This window comes from Xenopus laevis, chromosome 4S (assembly GCF_017654675.1).
Source record: "Xenopus laevis strain J_2021 chromosome 4S, Xenopus_laevis_v10.1, whole genome shotgun sequence".
NCBI lineage: Eukaryota > Metazoa > Chordata > Amphibia > Anura > Pipidae > Xenopus > Xenopus laevis.
Genome location: NC_054378.1, coordinates 121444935 through 121468748, shown reverse-complemented (window position 1 = coordinate 121468748; position 23814 = coordinate 121444935). Strand labels below are relative to the sequence as shown.

Genomic DNA, 23814 nt, shown 5'->3' with positions numbered 1-23814 from the left:
TCCTTAGCTTTCATGTGCTTTGGAACTTGTACATATCAGCTAATGCCTACATGGAAATGGTACATATACAGCTAAACTGCAATACATAATGAATATCCATTGGTGATCCAAGCAGAAAAGGTCTAAGCCCGCTCATTTCACTCAGTACATAGTGATTTTAAAGGAGAAGGAAAGGCATTTTTACTTGAAGGTGCCAAAAGTTAGGCACCCCAAGTGATCGCATGTACTTACCTGAAACCCGGGGCGGTGCTCCTATTAAGAGAAAACTGCACCGGTTATTCCAGCGAGCACCACAGTGCGATCCTTTTCCTGCTTCTTCTTTCTTCGAATTTCCCTGGGCAGCTGCACCTGTAGTAGAACGAAATAGCCAACTTTTTCGTTAAAGTTAGGCTTTTCGCTCTACTGCACATGCGCAGCCACAAGAACAGTTTTCTGCTGATAGGAGCACCGACCCAGGGTTTAGTTAAGTAAATACAATCACTTGGGGGTGCCTTACATTTGGCACCCCCAAGTATAGCATGATTTTCCTTCTCCTTTAAAGGAACAGATTAGTGTAGAAATTAAAACTGGGTAAATAGAGAGGCTGTGCAAAATAAAAAATGTTTCTAATATAGTTAGTTAGCCAAAAATGTAATGTTTAAAGGCTGGATTACTGGATGTGTAACATAATAGCCAGAACACTACTTCCTGCTTTTCAGCTCTCTAACTCTGAGTTAGTCAGCGACTATAAGGGGGGCCACATGGGACATAACTGTTCAGTGAGTTTGTAATTGATCCTCAACATTCAGCTCAGATTCAAAAGCAACAGTTATGACCTCCCTCCTCAAGTCACGGATTGGTCACTGCCTGGTAACCAATCAGTGACTTGAGGAGAGAGGTGGAACCAAGAGAGCTGAAAAGCAGGAAGTAGTGTTCTGGCTATTATGTTACACATCCAGTCACTCCAGCCTTTATACATTACATTTCTGACTAACTAACTATATCGTAAACATTTTCTACTTTACACAGCCTATCTATTTACCCAGTTTTTATTTTGTTACTGAACAATTTCTTTAACCCTCATTTTACTCCAACTTGTAAGGATTTGCAACAACGAGACCTGACAAATGAACTGCAAGCTCTTTGGATGAGATTTCACTGGTATTATAATTATGTGGATTAAGTGAAAGTATAGACAGTCTGGAATGTGTCTGGTAAGCTGGTACACTGTAGGAATCCGTTTCAGTGGAACACTCTTGGCCAGGGACAACCAAATAACTGAAGGCCTGTTGTCTAGATGTGGATCTCTACTACTGAAGAGCTCCATCGACTTTTTATCATTTTATTATAATTCAGCTTCAAAATGCATGGTATAGTGGGTATGTGCCTTATTATACAGGATAAAGATTGAGGGCTGCTCTAGGCAAAATATCTACTATAATCTGCTCAGAATAGATATTTAGCCATTCCTATAATTTCCTTGACTTGCTGAAGTCACTTACAGTAAGTAGAGCAGTGGAATTATGCCCCTGACCATGATTGACAGTTTTATTAAGTTTACCTAAGGACCCCAATAACTCACTAAGCAACGACAGCAATTGGGGATTCCCTAGGTTACACACATGCGCACTTGCAACGGCACAGAATGAGCACAATGACAACACACAGGCGTCATAGAATAATAATCAGACCTACCTTTCTGGGTTTGATTTTATCCTGAATATCGTACTGGCCGATTCCTTTGTAGCTAATTCCCAGCCACCAGGGGATTCCTTGCTTGTCCTACAAACAGAATGAACAGAATGTGGGACGGTGAGTAGAAAATCGTGGCTGGAAAAGCAGAGTTCCTGGCCTTCTCCACTCTCTCACCAACACAGACAAGAGAAGTGATTAACTTGTATTAAAGGCAGACATTCATGATCATCTGTTGTTAAATTATTCAGCAGGCAATTAAAGTCAGTACTTTATATAAAGGCAATGTTTACCTAATGCTGTTTCCAAATACAAAGCAACATTTATATGTTTTGAAATGGTTCTGCTTAACAGCCACACCTAACTGTGTCAACAGAGGCCTATGGGTGCTCCTTTATTGGGAGTTCCTAGTGGAAACATCACTCTCTATTCCAACATTTAAGCACAGGAGCAGCTGAACTGTGACTCACACAAGCAATATAAAATGACCACTTATTGTACTTACTAGAGGCTAACCCAACCCACCTTTCTCAAGATAACAATGCTTACTCACTTCACTTACTAGAGACATACCTAATCACTTTACTCAATAATAGAGGCTAAACATACTCCCCTTTCTCAACAGAGCAGAGCTTACTCATTTTACTTACTAGAGATCATACCTACTCACTAAAGGCTAAACTTACTCATCATTCTCAAAGGAGCTATGCTTACTAATTTTACTTACTAGAGATCATACCTACTCATCTTTCTCAAGAGAGCTATGCTTACTTGTTTTACTTACTATAAACACAACCTATTTACTAGAGGCTAAACCTACTCATCTTTCTCAAGAAAGCTATGCTCACTCGTTTTACTTACTAGAGATCATACCTACTCATCTTTCTCAAGAGAGCTATGCTTACTAATTTTACTTACTAGAGATCATACCTACTCATCTTTCTCAAGAAAGCTATGCTTACTTGTTTTACTTACTAGAGATCATACCTACTCATCTTTCTCAAGAGAGCTATGCTTACTAATTTTACTTACTAGAGATCATACCTACTCATCTTTCTCAAGAGAGCTATGCTTACTAATTTTACTTACTAGAGACACAATCTATTTACTAGAGGCTAAACCTACTCACCTTTCTCAAGAGAGCTATGCTTACTCACTTTAATTACTTGAGACTATGGGGTATATTTATCAAAAAGTGAAGTTATAGATCGCCTCTAGAGTGAAATTCTGCCACTCTCCATTCATTTCTATGGGATTTTTAAAAGAGTATTTATCAATGGGTGAAAGTGAAAGTGCACCCTTTGATAAATACGCCTTTCAAAATCCCATAGAAATGAATGGAGAGTGGTGGAATTTTACTCTAGAGGACTGTGGCGATCTCTAACTTCACTTAATAAATAAATATACCCCTATACCTTTACTCCTATCTTTATTCACAGAGAGGGGGAAGTTTTACCCAATCACTTGACTCAAACGAGAAAAGATGATGCCAACTCACTACACTCCAAAGATACACTTGACTCACTTCAGTCAGGTAAAGGGATACTGTCATGGGAAAACATGTTTTTTTTCCAAAACACATCAGTTAATAGTGCTGCTCCAGCAGAATTCTGCACTGAAATCCATTTTTCAAAAGAGCAAACAGATTTTTTTTATATTCAATTTTGAAATCTGACATGGGGCTAGACATATTGTCAGCTGCCCCAGCTTGACTTGTGCCTGCACTTTAGGATGGAACTACTTTTATGCTGTTATTTCTCCTACTTCATGTAACTGAATTAGTCTCAGTGGGACTTGGCTTTTACTATTGAGTGTTGTTCTTAGATATTCCAGGGAGCTGTTATCTTGTGTTAGGGAGCTGCTATCTGGTTACCTTCCCATTGTTCTGTTGTTAGGCTGCTGGGGGGGGGAGGGAGGGGGTGATATCACTCCAACTTGCAGTACAGCAGTAAAGAGTGACTGAAGTTTATCAGAGCACAAGTCACATGACTGGGGGCAGTTGGGAAACTGATAATATGTCTAGCCCCATGTCAGATTTCAAAATTGAATATAAAAAAATCTGTTTGCTCTTTTGAAAAATGGATTTCAGTGCAGAATTCTGCTGGAGCCGCACTATTAACTGATGAGTTTTGAAAAAAAAAAACATGTATCCCTTTAAGTCTTTGCCCACTGATATTACTTAGTAAATAATGAATATGCCTACTCACATCACGAAGTAGAGAGACTATACTCATCTATGTTGAATTGGTGATGTTTTTTTAAACCAGTAAATGTGTTGATTGTACCAGAATTCTTTATGATGATTGCAGTACTAGCATAGCAAAGAACTAAGGACAGAATTAGTGGGCTATGCCCACTCAGTTCTCTCAATAGAGAGAGACTAGGCCTACTGACTTCACTAGAAAGAGGCTATAGATTCACTCAATTCATTCAACAGAATAGATAGAGAATACCACTTCATGTTGGATCACTGCTGATTTTTAGCCAGTAGATGTATATACTATATCGGAATGTGATCAGTTATCCGGAAACCCTTTATCCAAAAAGCTCCAAATTACAGGAAGGCTGTCTCCCATTTTATCCAAACAATCCAAAATTATTTCCTTTTTCTCTGTAATATTAAAACAGTAGCTTGTACTTGATCCCAATATAATTAATAGTAGACTTCAGGTATGAACATCCATTATGGAAAGATCAATTATACGGAAAACCCCAGGTACCGAGCATTCTGGATAACAGGTCCCATACCCGTAGCAGTATCCTTTATGATCATTACAACAATACTAGCATAGCAGTTAAAAAGCCAGTCTAACATACATAGAATATACCCAATTCCTAGATATCATAATACTCGGCCAGACTGTAGGTATTACCTGGTCCTAATTAAGCCTATAACTGTTGCCTGCTTGTCATTATTCCATCTTGTAATAGGAGAAATTAACACACAACATAATTGGCCGGAATAGGAGGCCTCCCTTTGCTATGCAGAAAGATTATTTGCACCAATTACTAATGACATCTAATAGCCATCAATTACAGTACCAATGAAACCATATTAACTAGGCTATTTGCTTGATGAGCTACTTTCCTACAGAAAGGACTTGCCAACCTGATACCATTAGCCCCATACTGAGCACATGAAGCAAGAATTTTTTTGGTCAGACTCTCTCTGTTGTGTCTACGGGGCAAATTTACTAAAGGGCGAAGTGACTAACTCAGGCGAAAATTCGCCAGCATGACATTATTTTGGTACTTCGCTGATTTACTAATGGTCGCTGGCGTAACTTCGCTAGTGAAGGAGATAGACTCTAGCACTAATTCACCCTGTTACACCAGGCGAAGTTTCACTCTGGCGAAAGAGAGATACTTCGCAAATTCACTAAGATGCGGATTTTACTGAACGTTACCTCTTGCGCCAGACTTGCCTTCGCCACCTCAGACCAGGTGAAGTGCAATAGACTAGATAGGAGTTCCTCAAAAAATAGTTGAAAATTTTTCTAAGTCCCAAAAAACGCTAGCCCATTGGGAGATCCTCTGACACTTTGGTAGACCAGTATGACCCCGATTTATATATATAAGCATTTAAACAATTTCATACATTGCATCAGTATTTCTAAGAGGAATTAAGCTGTTCTGTATTACCAGCCCAGTTAATGAATACCCATATCAAATATATATATATATAGTGAATAAAGTACCCCCTCTTGTAAAATATAAGGATATTATAAGTTACCGAGGAGTTTCATGACCATATAAAAACACGAGGCCGAAGGCCGAGTGTTTTTATACAGGTCATGGAACTCCGAGGTAACTTCTAATATCCTCACATTTTGCAACTGGGGGTACTTTATTTATTATAATACACATGTTTTAGGGAGTCATGTGACAGAAATGACATCAGAACTCACCGTTTATAAGGATATAATTTACAAGATATTCAAGGCTTTTGTGTATTATATATATATATATATCTATATATATCTATATATATCTATATATATCATCTATATATATCTCTATCTATCTATCTATCTATCTATCTATCTATCTATCTATCTATCTATCTATCTATCTATCTATCTATATATATATATATATATATATATATATGTATATCCAAGCTCTTTTATATCTAGAAATTGTTTTCTTAGGTAGTTCTGGAGTTTGCCCATTATTGGTCCCTTTCAATGGAACCAGCAAGCGACAGAAATTCAAAGACAGTTTTTAACTAAAGAATTTCAAAATGTTGTAGATCTAAATCCCCGGTGCACACTTAAATAAATGAGGCATGAAACCTCTAGTTGCTTAGCCAATAAATGGGGTGCCTGCCTGTGCCCACAACCGCATACACACACAGATGCCAACTGTCTGCAACTTCTAGCAACAGGTCCTGGTTTAACTCTCGATCCACCTGAATGTCCCTAAAATAATTCAAATACTATTCACCCAGTAAAAACAAATCCCACCGCAGAAGCAGATATAACACCTTTCCTGGGAAGTTCTCAAGCGAAGGTGCAAACACTGGCACAAATGGACTGTGTAAGCAGATACTATACAGAGTAGGAACCCTGTAACTACTAAATAAAAACAATGAGCTAAAATCCTGCTTTTTTCTTATTTAAAAAAATCCAGCAAATAATTATATTCCTAATAAGTAACAAGGTTACAGATACAGGTATGCGAGCAGTTATCCAGAATGCTCGGTACCTGGGGTTTTCTGCATAACAGATCCTTCTGTAATTTGGATCTTCATGCCTTACGTCTACTAGAAAATCATGTAAACATTAAATAAACCCAATAGGCTGGATTTGCTTCCAATAAGGATTAATTATATCTTAGTTGGGATCAAGTACAAGCTACTGTTTTATTATTACACAGAAAAAAGAAATCATTTTATTTGATTATAATGGAGTCTATGGACAGGCCTTTCCGTAATTTGGAGCTTTCTAGATAACAGGTTTCCAAATAACGGATCCCATATCTGTATATGAAAACATGGATGTAAGCTCCAAGGTACCTTAACAGTTTACAAGACAATAACTAATCATGTTAATTGGCCTGCAGGCTGGGCACCCCTATTGGCTTTTTTCCTTTAAGGGGGTCAGCCCCAACAATTTGGGAATGGCTTGTCTAAAATAATACAACTTTTGGTTTGACAAAGAGCTGTGAAAGGCTGAAGTGTTCCAGCATTAAGAGAAAACGAGTGCAGAAGAAAGTAGAGGAGACATTTGCTCGGCACCAAACGTTAGGAAACCTGATCTTGTCTCCCATCAGTTGGTCTTCTCAGTAGCCCGAGGCCCTGATGTCAATCATCTTTCAGCCACCCGGCACTGTTAAACCTAAACTGCAATAAAAGGAGCACAATGTTCTGACTTGCACAAGGCTTTGATCCTTCCCAAATGCTGCAGTTTGTGTAAATGGAGTCACAGTGCTGTACAATATGGGCCTTCAGGTGGCCACACGAGGGATCTTTTAATCTGTCTGACCTGTCAACAATTGTGCAGTTTGGCCACAGGTTTAAATGGATTTGACCAGCAGGATGACTATAATCTGCAGTCACAACTAGCCAAGCTCCCCAATCCTATCATTCAACGAATGGCCACCTTAAAGGAGAACTAAACCCTAAGAATGAATGTGGCTAAAAATGTCATATTTTATATACTGAACTTATTGCACGAGGCTAAAGTTTCAGCTTGTCAATAGCAGCAATGATCCAGGACTTCAAACTTGTCACAGGGGGTCACCATCTTGGAAAGTGTCCGTGACACTCACATGCTCAGTGGGCTCTGATTGGCTGTTGAGAAGCTAAGCTTAGGGCTCGTCACTAATTATCCAGCAGAAAATGAGCTTCCCTGGCTGTAATATAAGCTGATGCTACAGGTTTGCTGATTATTCAATTCTGATGCTAATTGCACTGGTTTCTGTGCTGCCATGTAGTAATTATCTGTATTAATTACTAATCAGCCTTATATTGTGACATTTCTATTCTATGTGTACTGTATATTGTGAGTGGGTCCCTAAGCTCAGTAAGTGACAACAGCACAGCATGTGCAGTGAATCAGCAGAAAAGAAGATGGGGAGCTACTGGGGCATCTTTGGAGACACAGATCTTTACTGCTAAAGGGTTGTGGTTGCCTTGGGCTGGTACAGAAGCACAAAACATCATTTACAACATTTCTAGCTACTTCTTTAGTTAAGCTTTAGTTCTCCTTTAAGCTTTATACTTCTTAGTCTAAAGATCAACAGAAATATGATTTGCTTGTGAGTAAGTGATACAAATATGTGTTCAAATGGAGTCAGGAATGGAACTTCGTGATCTTTCAGATAAGAATTTGGAATACCAACATGCCAACAATAGGGGAGCTAAGGGATATCTCTGAATTGAATTAGGTTTTTATTAGGGATGCACCGAATCCACTATTTTGGATTCGGCCGAACCCCCGAATCCTTTGTGAAAGATTTGGCCGAATACCGAACCCTAATTTGTATATGCAAATTAGGGGTTGGAAGGGGAAAACATTTTTTACTTCCTTGTTTTGTGACAAAAAGTCACGCGATTTCCCTCCCAGCCCCTAATTTTCATATGCAAATTAGGATTTCGGATTTGGTTCGGCCGGGCAGAAGGATTCGGCCGAATCCGAATCCTGCTGAAAAAGGCCAAATCCTGGCCGAATTCCGAACCGAATCCTGGATTCGGTGCATCCCTAGTTTTTATTGTCATCTATGTTGCATACAAAATATACACAAGAAGTCTAAATTACAGAATTTTCCCCTTACCCCCTCCCAACCCTCCACACATCCACCAATTCCCCAACTCATCGCTCTTCCTGTATTTCCTTACTACCGTGAGAACCAGGGCAAGGAATATTGTAACCGAATTTATAAAACCCATCATCATTTTTAAGAGACATATAAAACCACTAAAAGACCACTAAAATACTATTTAAAAGGAATAAAAGTCGATATACAATCCACACCACAGATTCAAAAATCTCACAGCACAGGATATAAAACTGCTAGAAAACCTGTCCGTGCAGCCCGAATACTGCGAGACCTTTTGCCAGATGGCAGGTGATCAAAGAATTTGTAAAAAGGATGAGATGGATCTGTTACTATATTAATTACCTTACCGGCTCACCGTTTATCAAAAACATCCTGAATCAATGGTAAGGTCTCACCAATAATCTCGCCTGCTGTTCCCACAATCCTTTGCAACCTACTGCGATCAGCACCACTGCAGTTTCCGTACCACGCCATAATGGAGTTTATCAATACACTCTTGGAAATACACAACTCCCCTGTAAAATGGCATCAATACCCTCTTGGAAAGATTTGTTTTCTTCAATCACCTTAAAAAGAAAAACCGTTGTTGTGCCTTATTAAGTAAAGCAGAGGAGTTGAGATTCCATGTAAGATCATCTGAAATATGAACCCCTAGGAATTTAGTGTTACCAACAGTCTCTACAGCGGAGCCATTTATGCACAGAGAAGCACAGAGAGTGTTTTCCTAAAATCAATAATAAATTCATTCGTTTTTTCCACATTTAGAAAATAATGATTATTATCATCACACCAGGTCTCTAGCTGATCAACCTCCGCCCTATATTCTACTTCATTATTTCCTCTGATAAGGCCTATCACGGTTGTGTCATCAGCAAATTTGATCCTTCAGAAGAGGAAACAAATTCTACCCATATTTCCCCAACAGCATTGCAAAATCTCCGAGCCCCAGACACAGAGCTGCCATTAGAAATCACAGGGCCCTGTACAACAACATTTTTGGGGTCCCCTGGGTTCCCGCCCACACTGGCACCCACTCCACATCACAGTTAAAAGACCACACAGACATCAGTGCTAAAAAAGTAACCCCCACCCACACACGAGTTATAAAAAACATTGGTGCCAGGGACCCCTTACAAGTTAAAAAAAAATGGGGCCCAAAAGAATATTTTTTAAAACAACATTGGTGCCAGGACCCCCCATACAAGTTAAAAAAAATTGGGGCCCCAAAATTTTTAAAAAAAAAAAAAAAACATTGGTGGCAGGGGCCTATAGAATATTAAAATAATACATTGGTGGCCACGGGATTAAAAAAAAAAGTATTAAGAAGAATTTAACTTGTGGCTTCAGGACTTTTGTTACTGCGGGTCTTTTCTTCGGCTATTTTCGAAGCTTCGGGTTTTTTCGCCGCTTCGGGTGTTTTCATGGCTTCCGGTCCTTAGGCTGTTCGGCTTTTCGCCATTTCCGCATTTCGGCTGTTCAGGACTTCGAAGATAGACGCAGGCTTCGGCTCTCGCAAAACTGCAGCACTGCCGGGCCCCCCTTCATGCCTGGGACACTTGTACCCCCTGTCCCCCCCAGACACCTTGTGTATGACAAGCCTCACTGCTCCCTGAACTCATGGCCGACCTACCGTACACAACTGCTCGCTGACTCCAGATGAGCCACTAGGAACTGACCACACGGATCACCCTCATTGCTAAGTTATGAGCGAAACGCAGAAAGGAAATGAAATTACACTGAAGAATTCACTGTCTCTAAGGATCACAGTGGGTCAGATGGAGAGTTTTATTAAAAGATGAGGCCGGGGGGCAGGTGGGGGGAGATTTGTGTACCTTTCCCCAAACCATAAAACAGTCCCGAAGGAATGATAAAAATCCGTGTAGATGAAAATGTCACTTTATTGGACGTATTTATGTTTGCAGAAGAGCAGATGCTAACCTTTACTTTGTAGTAATGAACTCCATATGTCGGAAGCGCCTCCACTATTTTCATATACCTGAAACAGAATAGAACAGGGAGATGAGCCCAAAAGTAACCCCTTTATTCTACCTGTACTAATGGTACAATCCAGGGAGCAGACACCAATATGGCCCCAGAAAAGAAGTCTTCCCCCATAAACTGTCTGTAGGGGCGCAACTAGGAGTAGGCAGAAGAGGCACCTGCCTGGGGCGCAACTGTGGGAGTGGGGGGAGGGGTTGCCCAGGACTCTGAATAAAACCAAAATCCAAACCCACACGTGATTTTAAAGTGCGAAAAAAGTGAATTTGACATTTTGATAATGGAATTTTTCATTGTTTTTCTCAAATTTGAACGTAAAAATGAAGGTTCAGATTCTGGATTCGGCCAAATCCAAACCTGATGGATTTGGTGCATCTTTAATCTATATTGGTATTGAACCCTTTATTAAAAAGCCCAGTTAAATGAATCCTTACCGGACAATGGCCTGTCCTCTGGTGACACCTTTGAGCTTCTTACAGTGCTCAATCACCCGGTCCTCACTGCCAAAGGAAAGGAATATATGTAATAAAGTCAACTGTAAACTGTGTTTGTGCAAAGATAATGTAGCCTATATGCTGCTCCTCTGGTATATGATTATTGACTAGTGAATGGGTGCTAATGTAGGCCAGTAAGAACTGGAGCTAATGTATCTATGGTCTGCCTGGTAATTCATAGTGACTGGATACTGCACAAGTAATTATAGGCTGAGGGTCCTAACAAAGCTATAGTCTCTCAGCCACATGGAAAATGAAGATAATTTTGGAAACTGAGAAGTGGCACTAGTTAATATATTCCTCTCTCTTCCCAGCATGGTACATACCAATAGGAAAGGGACGGGTGCTCCTGTAAGGTTCGGGTGGGCAGCGCTGGCAGAATCTTCAGATCTTTTCTTGCATTTTCATCACTAAAAAAGATTAAAAGAATTGGGTTGAGTCATTACAGAATGGCTAAGAATGTATAATATGCTCAGGTTTATATTTGAGATTATATCAGAGATTCAAAATAGTCCCTGGCATTTCTGGTACAAAGAGTTCCAAACAGCCCCCACCAGCCCAATAATTAGTGACTGTCTATGGCAACTTACAGCAGTCTGGGCCTGTGTCCCAGTATAGCTAATGCCCCAGTAAGAATACCATCCCATACTTTAGCCATACTGGGACGTATGGCTAAAGCTCCAGTAAGGATAATGTCCCAGTATGGCTAAAGCCCCGTAAAGATAATGTCCCAGTATGGCTAAAGCCCCGTAAAGATAATGTCCCAGTATGGCTAAAGCCCCAGTAAGGATAACATCCCAGTATAGCTAAAGCTGCAGTAAGGATAACGTCCCAGTATGGCTAAAGCCCCGTAAAGATAACGTCCCAGTATGGCTAAAGCTCCAGTAAGGATAACGTCCCAGTATGGCTAAAGTTCCAGTAAGGATAACATCCCAGTATAGCTAAAGCTCCAGTAAGGATAACATCCCAGTATGGCTAAAGCTCCAGTAAGGATAACGTCCCAGTATGGCTAAAGCCCCATAAAGATAACATCCCAGTATGGCTAAAGCCCTGTAAAGATAATGTCCCAGTATGGCTAAAGCTCCAGTAAGGATAATGTCCCAGTATGGCTAAAGCCCACGTAAAGATAATGTCCCAGTATGGCTAAAGCCCCGTAAAGATAACGTCCCACTATGGCTTAAATTCCAGTAAGGATAACATCCCAGTATGGCTAAAGTTCCAGTAAGGATAACATCCCAGTATAGCTAAAGCTCCAGTAAGGATAACGTCCCAGTATGGCTAAAGCCTCTCAGTAAGGATGACATCCCAGTATGGCAAAAGCCTCTCAGTAAGGATGACGTCCCAGTATGTCTAAAGCTCCAGTAAGGATAACATCCCAGTATAGCTAAAGCTCCAGTAAGGATAACGTCCCTGTATGGAAAAAGCCCCGTAAAGATAACGTCCCAGTATGGCTAAAGCCTCAGTAAGGATAACGTCACAGTACGGCTAAAGCCCCAGTAAGGATAATGTCCCAGTATGGCTAAAGCCCCATAAAGATAACGTCCCAGTATGGCTAAAGCCCCAATAAGGATAATGTCCCAGTATGGCTAAAGGCCCATAAAGATAACTTCCCAGTATGGCTAAAGCCCCAGTAAGGATAACGTCCCAGTATGTCTTAAGCTCCAGTAAAGCTAACATCCCAATATGGCTAAAGCCCCGTAAAGATAACGTCCCAGTATGGCTAAAGCCCACAGCTCTGCTGCACAAGGGACCTTCATTGTTAGAAGATTATCTCTTGTTCTGCACTTTTCTAAGATCTGGATGAAAGCAATTCCAACCGGACAGACGAGTTCTGTGCCCTCTTACACACATACAGTGAGTTGAGGTTGGACTATAACACACGTGATCTTCAACAGGAAGTTATGGTTTAAAATAACCTGCCCTTGTGCACAATATCCTTATTATTCCACAACACAAGGGACAGGCAATGTCTGCCTCTTTAGCATTAGCAGAACGACATCTCCCTGTGTTGCTTATATTTTATAGAGCTTATCTGGAGTATAAAACTGCTGCAATACAGGCTCCAAGACCAGCAATAAAGTCCCAGCGTGTCCATATGTATGCATTGCTGCAGAGATAAGAGGGAAAGAAAAAGACACAGCAAATACGTAGACAGCTGTCGTTCACTGAATGATAATTTAATTTTTCCTTATTACTGAATTGAAAGGAAAAATAGCAGGTTTAGAGTAGCCGCAGTGTGCCTGGCACTTTATAAATCTACCTCAAACATCTCATGAGTGTTGGCATTTTAGGAATGTCATAGATCAGTGTTGGGAGAGGGAGAAGTCGGATTAGAATGTTAAAGACTCCCCCTCTGGTAGCAAGGGAAAGGCTTGTTCCTAAAATCACAAGCCGCATACTGTATCCTGATGAAGTGCATGCATGTGGTTTAATTCCTATTGCACCTCCAGGGTACACAGCACCTGATGGAACTGATTAAAGAGACACAGCTGTGTATAAACAGGTAGAGCACAGAGATATACCCCCTGGAATTAGCACAAGAAATAGATATAGAAAGATTAAAGGAGAAGGAAAGCTACCAAAGCGATTTATAGTTAACAGATTAGTCACAATAGTGCAAGCTATAACACTATATTTATTCTGTAGAATGTTTTACCATACCTGAGTAACCAGCTCTAGCAGCTCTCTCTGTTTGTTTAGAATAGCAGCTGCCATATTAGCTTGGTGTGACATCACTTCCTGCCTGAGTCTCTCCCTGCTCACTCATAGCTCTGGGCTCAGATTACAACAAACAGTGGAGGAGGGAGAGGGAGAGGAACAAACTGAGCATGCTCAAGCCCAAGCCCTGGAGGTTTAAGCTGGAAACAGGAAGTCTGATACAGAAGCCCATGAGTACACAATAGAAGGAAAGAAATGCAGTGTTTCTTTTGACAGAGGACTCAGAGCAGCATTATTGTGAGGGTTTACGGGTGTATTTATGATAATGCTTACTTAATTTTAACCTTTTCTTCTCCTTTAAAGGGAAACTAAACCCAGACAAAATGTAACCCATATACCATAGGTATTCCCAGAATAGTGCAGAAGAAAGCCTGGTTAACCTGCTCTAAATTGGTCCTTGATCCTGAAACCCACAGGATCCAATAATCAATAGCACGGGGAGAGAGAGATATCACTGTTTACCCTGCTGAGTACAAGGGTTTACAAGGGATAGGGCAACACATGGCGTCTGTAAGGTAGACGGCTCTTTGTTGCTCTTGTGCTATTTCTTGCACGCTGCTTGTGTTTTACTATGTTTGTGTTGTGAACACAGGAGCCAGGCTGGAGCTTCACAAACTGCCAGTTACCAGAACAACACTCCCAGCTCCGGAAGCATTTGCTGACGTTATGCAATGGCACTAATTAGAAACATTTGTCACCCGAGCGTGCAAACCCCCTGACTACTGCTCATTCAGATAAGCCAGCAGCAACTACCAATAATTGTGCCACAGTTGGGGGTAACAGTATGATGTCTTGCAGCAGGACCAACAGCAATTTATAGGGCCACTATATTAAAGACCAGTGTAGCCAGCAATCTGACTCACCTTATAGGGGGAGACAAGTGCAGGCCCATGTCAGAATGGCCCTGCTCCTGTACCCAGGCTGAAAATGCACTGACAAGGAACATATACAATTGCAATATATATCATATATTCAGGGCCATTCCTGCAGTTGGGTAGAGGGAAGCAGCATGGGGGATACCGGGTTAATCTTTGCCTTTCATTCAGTTCTAAGGTCCATAACCCATAGATCTTACAAACGAAGTGAGTAAAGGTGGCCATACACGGGCCGATAAAAGCTAGCTTATTGGCCCATGTATGGGGCCCCCCGAAGGGCCAGATCTCGATCGGATGGGACAAAAAATCCCGTCGGATCGCGGCCGCATCTATTCGTTGATGCGGTCCCGCGATCCGACCGCCCGTAAAGCATCGTTAGGATCCGATCGTTGGGCCTTAGGGCCCACGATCGGATCAGCCCGATATTGCCCACCTAAAGGTGGGCATATCGGAGGGAGATTCACTCGTTTGGCGACATCGCCAAACGAGTGGATCTCTCCATGTTTGGCCACCTTAACATAGTAAGTTAGGTCGAAAAAAACACACATCCATCAAGTTCAACCTTAAGTCTACTGTATATATAACCTGTCTAACTGCCAGTTGATCCAGAGGAAGGCAAAAAACCCATTAGAAGTCTCTCCAATTTGCCTCAGAGGGGGAAAAATTCCTTCCCGACTCCAAAACGGCAATGGGACCAGTCCCTGGATCAACTTGTACTATGAGCTCTCTCCCATATCCCTGTATTCCCTCACTTGCTAAACACCATCCAACCCCTTCTTATACCTATCTAATGTATCAGCCTGTACCACTGATTCAGGGAGACAATTCCACATCTTCACAGCTCTCACTGTAACAAACCCCTTCCCAATATTTAGCTGGAACCTCTTTTCTTCTAATCGGAATGGGTGACCTTGTGTCAGCTGGAAAGACCTAATGGTAAATAAAGCATCAGAGAGATTATTATATGATCCCCTTATATATTTATACATAGTCATCATATCACCCCTTAAGCATCTCTTCTCCAGCGTGAACACCCACAATTTGGCCAGTCTTTCCTCATAGCTAAGATTTTCAATACCTTTTACCAGCTTAGTTGCCCTTCTCTGTACCCTCTCTAATACAATAATGTCCTGTTTGAGTGATGGAGACCAAAACTGTACGGCATATTCTAGATGGGGCCTTACAAGTGCTCTATACAGTGGAAGAATGACTCCCTCCTGTGAATCAATGGCCCTTTTAAGGAAGCGTGGTGACACATGCTAACATTCTGGCAAATTTAGTTGCCTGGCGACAAATCGTATCTACTTCGGGCGACTAATCTACCCGAAAAGCCTTCCCACCGGCTATAATCCAAATCGCCAGTGGGATGGCAGTCCGAGCACTTCGTTTTCTGAAGTCGCTGAAGTTGCCTGACGAGGAAACTTTGGCGCGACTTTAGCAAACAAAGCGCTCCGAGTGCCATCTCGCTGCCGATTCTAGCCGGCGGGAAGGCTTTTCAGGGAGATTAGTCGCCCGAAGAAGAGGCGATTTGTCAACGGGCGATCAAATCTCCCTGAATCTTAGCGTGTGTCTCTAACCTAATACAGCTCAAGACCTTATTTGCCCTTGATGCTGCTGACTGGCATTGCTACAGCCAAGTTTATTATCTACAAGGACTCCAAGCTCTGTCTCCATTATGGATTACCTGGTTACCTTGACAGACGTTATGCCAGTGATCCTTTAAATTTAGCTCAATCTCATGCCATAAATCTATGCCAGGTATGTCCTTGTGCTAACACAATTGTACAGGAGCAGCCCTGTATGCCGGGACTATTACAAACACGATGGTTTGATTGTTGATATTTGCAGAGAAGATTATGGAGCAGCGTTTACACCTGTGCAAAGGGGAACATCATGGCATGACTTTAAGTGAGGCCCTTAAATAACATGTTTAACAGATTGAACGCTTTGACGTGTTCATCTCTTTGTAGCCTTATAATTTAAGGTTGAGGGAACAAAAACACAAAATTGAAATTATAACCATTTCTGGTTCAGCAGGAAAATCCACTTGTTGGATCATCAGACCAATAAGGACCACACAGGAGGGAGGAAAACTGGTCTTTCCAGGTGTGAAATGGATAATGAAAGCCAGCGGTGTAAATATACATTACTGGGTCCTACTGAAAATTCCCTTTTAAGGCCCCAAATACTGTAAGAAAACACATAGGTTGAAACTGCACATTACTTAGGACTCCACGGGGCCCTCTACATTCCCAGGTTCCACTGGCCCTGCAGTTGTTGTTAAACTACAACTCCCAGCAGCCCTCAACAAATATTCTAAATGTTAAAAAAAAAACTCCAATACCTAACTTTGTCTCTTGCTCCTTGCTATAGGAGACGAAAACGTAGGATAGAAACGAAAGCCTTAAAATAACAATGCAAAACCTTTTAACAACTCGAGAGCTTTAGTCATGCTCGATGTATCCAGGCATCTCTAAGTAAATATGCTCCTTGATTGGTCACCATAGTGGGGAGACATTAGTTGAACAGGCACTCAGAGGCATTACCTTCCTGGGAACGAAAGTGCTCTCGTCTCAAGTGCGAGATAAGAGAGATCTTGTCCAATCACAGCAAGCTGAGCAACTCGTATCAATGCGCTGACAAGGGGAGCACCGTACGCATTCAGAAATAGAATAAATACAAACATCAGGCCAGAGAATTACTTGACAGCAGCAGCTTTTCACCATACACAATCTGGCTCATGAAATATGTAGCAGTGCTGAACTGAGCATGGAAGACAAAAATGAAGGCAGGAAGGAGGTCTTTAGTGTTGACTGTCCATCAACAACCTAAGGGCCACAGGTTGATGCCATTTTGTTCTACTAAACCTGATGTCCTTCTATCCTTTTTGTTACAACTGCTCTGTAGGACCCAACTATTTATGAAGTCCATAACAGTTGCACCATAAGCATTCCCTAAAGCAGTGGTTGTCAGTTCACGACCCATTTCAATGCCCAACCTTTGCCAGGGCTCCTTTTAAGGTGCAACCTTTGGTCAGCCCCCCTCTTAGATTATGAAATAGTGTTTTAGGCCAAACTTAAATGTCCTTCAAGATTGGCTTCCAGGTGTATCTAGGAGAGCAAATATCACCTTAACTGGCTCCATGCTGTTTAATTTGTCTGTAGTCCAAGCTCAACTGTTTGGAAGCAACCTCCCTAAAGGCAGTTCTTAAAAGGAGAAATTAAATATGGCAATTTGGAACATAGAAGTAACAGTGGCCAGAGCAGAGGCCCCGTTGATGAATGACAGAGCCTTACTGTTACCATTTGAACATAGGTGGTGGTGTGCTTCAAAGGAAGAGGATCAAGAGACCTAGTTAGGTTGATTCTACATGCTTAGATCCACTCACAAACACACAAGTGGATCTTCTCTTTATTTGGTCCACTACCTTGACCACACAGGTGGGGAGCCAAATTGGGTCTGGATCATAGGAAGGCCAGTGCAGATGTGTCAGGAAAGGACTGCATCTACAGAATGACTAGGTCCTCACCCAACAGGATTTTACACCTAACCTGATCTATGCTTGATCTGGCCCACCATTTGGTCTACCCAAGTGGTGGACCATATTAGGATTGTAACACATGGGGAGGCCTGTGCAAATGAGTCAGGAGAGGTCTGCATCATTGGATAGATGAGGTTTTACTGCCAAGCTGATGGACATTTGGTTGAGCCCTGTACAGATATCAGAGAGGTCATTGCTGTGACCCCTGCTCACTCATCTGCTGACTCAAGTCTAGAGTGGCAACGATGGCATGCAACATGGAGACATTTAAAGCCCAGTATGTTTTCTAATAACCTGATCTGTAGACATTGGCTGTCACTGCCTTGCACTGGACTGATCAAAGCTGTTAGGAGCAATGGATTAATGCTAGTGCAATCACACCCATGTTACTAAGAGAGTCCAGCTGTGTCCAGGGGCTCAAAAGAATTTAATGAGACGTAATTGGCTAAAACACTGCTCATCTCATGGAGTACATTAGCTCTCCTTTCTACTTTGTTCTCTTTAAAGGAAGTCAAAATTTCTTTGTCCAGTTCAGACAGTATTTAACAGGAAACTAGTATGCATTGACCATCTTGGGATCATACAGTCTTTCCACTCCCTAATTGTAGTCCAAAATATAATCAGTCCTACTTATCCAATAACAGTAATAGATGGTAAACACGACTACAATAGTTTCAGCAATACAACATAACCAATAGGCACTCACTTAAATTCACCTTAAATTGGCCATCAGGTCAGGCCATCCCTTCAACTGCTTTTGCCCCACAAGGGGAACCTAATCAACTACTTTATAAGAACTCAACTTTTAATTTCTTCATTGGATATAAGTCCAAACTCTCTTAAGTTGTTAGAGATGGATGTTTGTAGCATCAGAGCAGAACATCACAACCTCGGCAGCTCTTACCCCGTGAGGCAGAATAGGGCATGTACAGACCTGAGAACATGTAAATATTTGCAGAGTACACAGAGGTTACACCTTACAAACAATTGACAGTTTATTCACTCAGAGGGCGCACCACTATAGAAATGATTTTTTAAAGGGGAAATATGTTTTTTCTTATGCTCATTTAATAACCACTAAAGGGTGATGACATAACAAAGTTTATTGCGTGTACACAAAGAATGGGCTCCAGCTCATAGATAAGATATACTCAGGAAGGCAAACCTTACCTATAAATTGGTTATAGTTTAGTCTTAAATGGAATATGGTGCAGTACAACCTTAACTGACCACTGGCAGGTTATGACCCTACAGACAATTGAACTGCCATATTCCAATAAGAAACAATTGAGTTGGGATGGCCATGCATGGGCTGATTTTAGTAGTGGACCACAGTGAGATTTGGCTATCCAAGCACAAGACTACCTAATCACTTCTTCATTCATCCACATGCCAAGAAGTAGCAGTCACTTATGTCTGGGCAAACCATTTTGTCTGCTCCGAGGCCACATACATGACTGAGTACGAGCACTTTTCCAAATTGTGGCTGTAGGACACTTATTAAGCCCAAGGTTTAGTGCAGGGGGTGGCAAGTTCTGGTGATATCAATTGTGAAAAGGCTCAATTCAGTGCTGCCTCTACAACATTAGCCATTAGCCACCAGGAACTGGACCTTCTAATCTTGCAAGTTGCTGCTGCCACAAGGAGGCCTTGACAACGATTTCCCTTAACCCTCGTCACGTCCTACAATTTGATTATGTCAACCCATTTGCCCCAGACTGTATCCCATGAGTACACTACTATACGACAGAATATTCATTACCGTCTCCTCTTGGAAGCTGCTTTTGATTTAATTTCATGTTATCCCCACTGAAAAAATAAAGGCTCCACTCAAGAATAAATAACACAACAGCCCCAGGCCCACCATTGAAAAGGCTGTCAACGGTTTTTTTTTTGTCATCATTTAATGAAGAAGTTATATTGAAGTCAAAGGGTTTGCCTGAGGCCTTTCCAGCATGGTTTTCCTGGTGTTCCAAACAAGCAAATCACAAACACATTGTGACGTCAATGGATCCACTCAGCAAAACATAAGGGCAGAGACACACGTGGAGATTCGGGGAGATTTAGGCGACAAATCGTCTCTTCTTCGGGCGACTAATCTCCCCGAACTGCCTTCTCGTCGGCTAGAATCGAAATCGCAGGCGGGATGGCACTCGGAGCGCTTCATTTTCTGAAGTCACCCGAAATTGTCTCACAAGGAAACTTTGGGGGGACTCTCGAATCTCAATGTGTGTCTCTGCCCTAAGACTCATGTTGGCCCAAGTGCATTAAAGGGATACTGTAGTATAGTAATAGTGCTCCCCCAGCAGAATTCTGCACTGAAATCCATTTCTCAAAAGAGCAAACAGGTTTTCAATATTTAATATTGAAATCTGACATGGGGCTAGACATATTGTCAGTTTCCCAGCTGCCCTCAGTCATGTGACTTATGCTCTGATAAACTTCAGTCACTCTTTACTGCTGTACTGAAAGTTGGAGTGATATCACCCCTCCCCCCCCAGCAGCCCATCAGCTGTGCTGTTAAACCTCTCTCTTGTGAAAGTCTCACTTTACTTGGTAAAACATACTGGACCAACACAACAGGATTTTTGAGGCCCTCACATCCATGTTCAAAAGAAGAACCAAGAACTGTTGAACTCTCCATGTCACCATGATGCCCTAGGAGCTTGTAGCTAAACACTAAGTCAAGCAAAAGGTTACAGAATGAGCAATGTTACCCCTGCTGGTGGGCCATATGAAACACCCTTGCTAAATTCAACTTATTTTAATACACAGCATATAAAAAAACCAACATTATTTTTTTTTTTTTCAACTTCTTTCCATAACTATCACCAATTAATCCCAAATTACTTTTTTCGCAATGGTGCCTTTAAGAATGCAGGGATGCTGCCACTGATTACAATGGCCGATGCCACCTTTGCCTTATATCAAACTTCCCATTCTTCCTACAAAGGGCAGGATAAATGTATCTTTCTACTGAGCACAGCAGCACCCAATTGGATATGGAGAGGTGATTCTTTGCAAATGCCTGGGGCTTAGGTTAGTTCCACCCTCTACGCAAAAATGGCTGCCAGCGGCTAAGAATGAGCCTTTGTATTTTAAAATCCCTTGCGAAAAAATTATGAAAATATATTGCAAAGTAGCTGTTTTGGCTGTATAATAGTGATAGCAGTCAATTTGTTTCTGACTTTAGATCCCCTTTAAGCTCTATGTTGCAGGGCTTTGCTGTCAATGAAATAACATGGGGGGTGAAGAGAGACTGACGGATTTGCCTGGCATTGAGCAGCAGGCACGGCGGCATTATTCTCGCTCAGCGTGATCTCTAATAGAAACCTTGTACTAAGTCGCTATTGCTACAGCACCGTATGCTTCCTGTTAGACAAAGAGCCGCTTAAAGGAACAGTAACATCAAACAATGAAAGTGTTTTAAAGTAATAAAAATATAATGCAGCCGTTGCCCTGCACTGGTAAAACTGTTGCATTTGCTTCAAAAACTCTATTGTTTATATAAACAAGCTGCTGTGTAGCCATGGGGGCAGCCATTCAAGCACAGGATACACATTAGATAACATATAAGTACTACTATAGTTTATATAAACAAGCTGCTGTGTAGCAATGGGGGCAGCCATTCAAGCACAGGATACACAGTAGATAAAAGATAAGTACTACTATAGTTTATATAAACAAGCTGCTGTGTAGCCATGGGTTCAGCCATTCAAGCACAGGATACACCGTAGATAACAGATAAGTACTACTATAGTTTATATAAACAAGCTGCTGTGTAGCCATGGGGGCAGCCATTCAAGCACAGGATACACAGTAGATAACAGATAAGTACTACTATAGTTTATATAAACAAGCTGCTGTGTAGCCATGGGGGCAGCCATTCAAGCACAGGATACACCGTAGATAACAGATAAGTACTACTATAGTTTATATAAACAAGCTGCTGTGTAGCCATGGGGGCAGCCATTCAAGCACAGGATACACCGTAGATAACAGATATGTACTACTATAGTTTATATAAACAAGCTGCTGTGTAGCCATGGGGGCAGCCATTCAAGCACAGGATACACAGTAGATAACAGATAACTACTACTATAGTTTATATAAACAAGCTGCTGTGTAGCCATGGGGGCAGCCGTTCAAGCACAGGATACACAGTAGATAAAAGATAAGTACTACTATAGTTTATATAAACAAGCTGCTGTGTAACCACAGGGGCAGCCATTCAAGCACAGGATACACAGTAGATAACAGATAAGTACTACTATAGTTTTTTTTAAACAAGCTGCTGTGTAGCCATGGGGGCAGCCATTCAAGCACAGGATACACAGTATAAACTATAGTAGTACTTATCTGTTATCTACTGTGTATCCTGTGCTTGAATGGCTGCCCCCATGGCTACACAGCAGCTTGTTTATATAAACTATAGTAGTACTTATCTGTTATCTACTGTGTATCCTGTGCTTGAATGGCTGCCCCCATGGCTACACAGCAGCTTGTTTATATGAACTATAGTAGTACTTATCTGTTATCTACTGTGTATCCTGTGCTTGAATGGCTGCCCCCATGGCTACACAGCACCTTGTTTATGTAAACTATAGTGGTGTATCTGAAGCAAACATGTCGGTTTTACCAGTACAGGGCAACACTACATTATATTTTCAAACACTTTCATTTTTTGGTGTTACTGACCCTTTAAGCGCATTAGTCCTGCTTCTTTTATCCTCAGCCTTATGGGACCCGGTGCCCGGCCTGGTATTAAACCTCATGTTCCAATAGGAAAGCCCCTTAATCTTGGTGCCGGATGAGTCCAACAGAAAAGCTGAATGAGGGAGGTTGCTGTACGTGTTGTGGGGCTGCATTTTGGATAATAATAATGGGACACCACACTGGGTATTTTGTGTAAGGAGCAGTCCTTCCAGTTGCAGCCCTAATATAGAAGCGCCCGGGCGAGACATAATGACGGATGCCTCCCTGGGTACGTGCCCATTATTGCAGCTCAGTGCCGGCATCTGTTCTGACAGGTCCCACCGTTCAGCAGACGCTGAAAGCCTCATTATGTGGAACACACTGAATGATTAAGGCATCTCTGTCTTATTAGCGTGACAGATTTCTCCTTTATTACTTTCCTGTTCTATTTCATTTCAGACGAGGAGTTGACGAATCACACGGCATTTATGGGTTGAATGAATCTGAGCCGAGAATCATTAACCGAAATGAGAGATCATTGCTGTGGTCTCCAAAACACAAGAGGCTAAGCTGTATGGGTTTCTAAAGGCAGAGACAGACGAGAAGAATTGGGGAGACTAATCTCTTCTTCGGGTGACTAATCTCCCCGAACTGCCTCCCTGCCGGGCAACTAATCTCCCAGAATCCTCTCTCCTGTCTCTGCCCCAAGGGCCACAGTTAGAGACGAAAGGGCTACTGACTGATCCATGAGCCCCAATTTGGGAGGGGGTGTTACGCAAATCAGGATTATAATAGGTCCCTGACACTAAAGGGCCCACCTTGGCTCAAACATACCAACCAACATACAAGAGGCTATCATTTTTCCTTAGTTAATGTAATAAAAGTTGCAGCAGGTCTAGTAACCCATAGCAACCAACCAGATGTTTGCTTCCAGACCGCTTAACTGTAAATGCTGCATTTTGATTAGCTGCTATGGGTTATTATAATATACACATTGCTTTTTATTGTATAATCCCTCCCACCCAAACAACAAGTGCTG

The 23814-nt window shown here is 41.7% G+C and overlaps 1 protein-coding gene across 3 annotated transcripts in view; it reads right to left on the bottom strand.

The window, feature by feature from the left end:
- frmd4b.S (FERM domain containing 4B S homeolog) overlaps nucleotides 1-23814 on the bottom strand; it is a 155499-nt gene that overhangs the window by 41971 nt on the left and 89714 nt on the right. For all 3 annotated transcript variants that reach the window (XM_018261475.2, XM_041561770.1, XM_018261478.2), the window contains exons 8-11: nucleotides 11273-11356; nucleotides 10887-10952; nucleotides 10393-10450; nucleotides 1675-1761 (exon numbers count right to left, since the gene is read on the bottom strand). In XM_018261475.2, the coding sequence (XP_018116964.1) occupies nucleotides 1675-1761; nucleotides 10393-10450; nucleotides 10887-10952; nucleotides 11273-11356 (295 nt within the window). The remainder of the gene's footprint in view (nucleotides 1-1674; nucleotides 1762-10392; nucleotides 10451-10886; nucleotides 10953-11272; nucleotides 11357-23814) is intronic.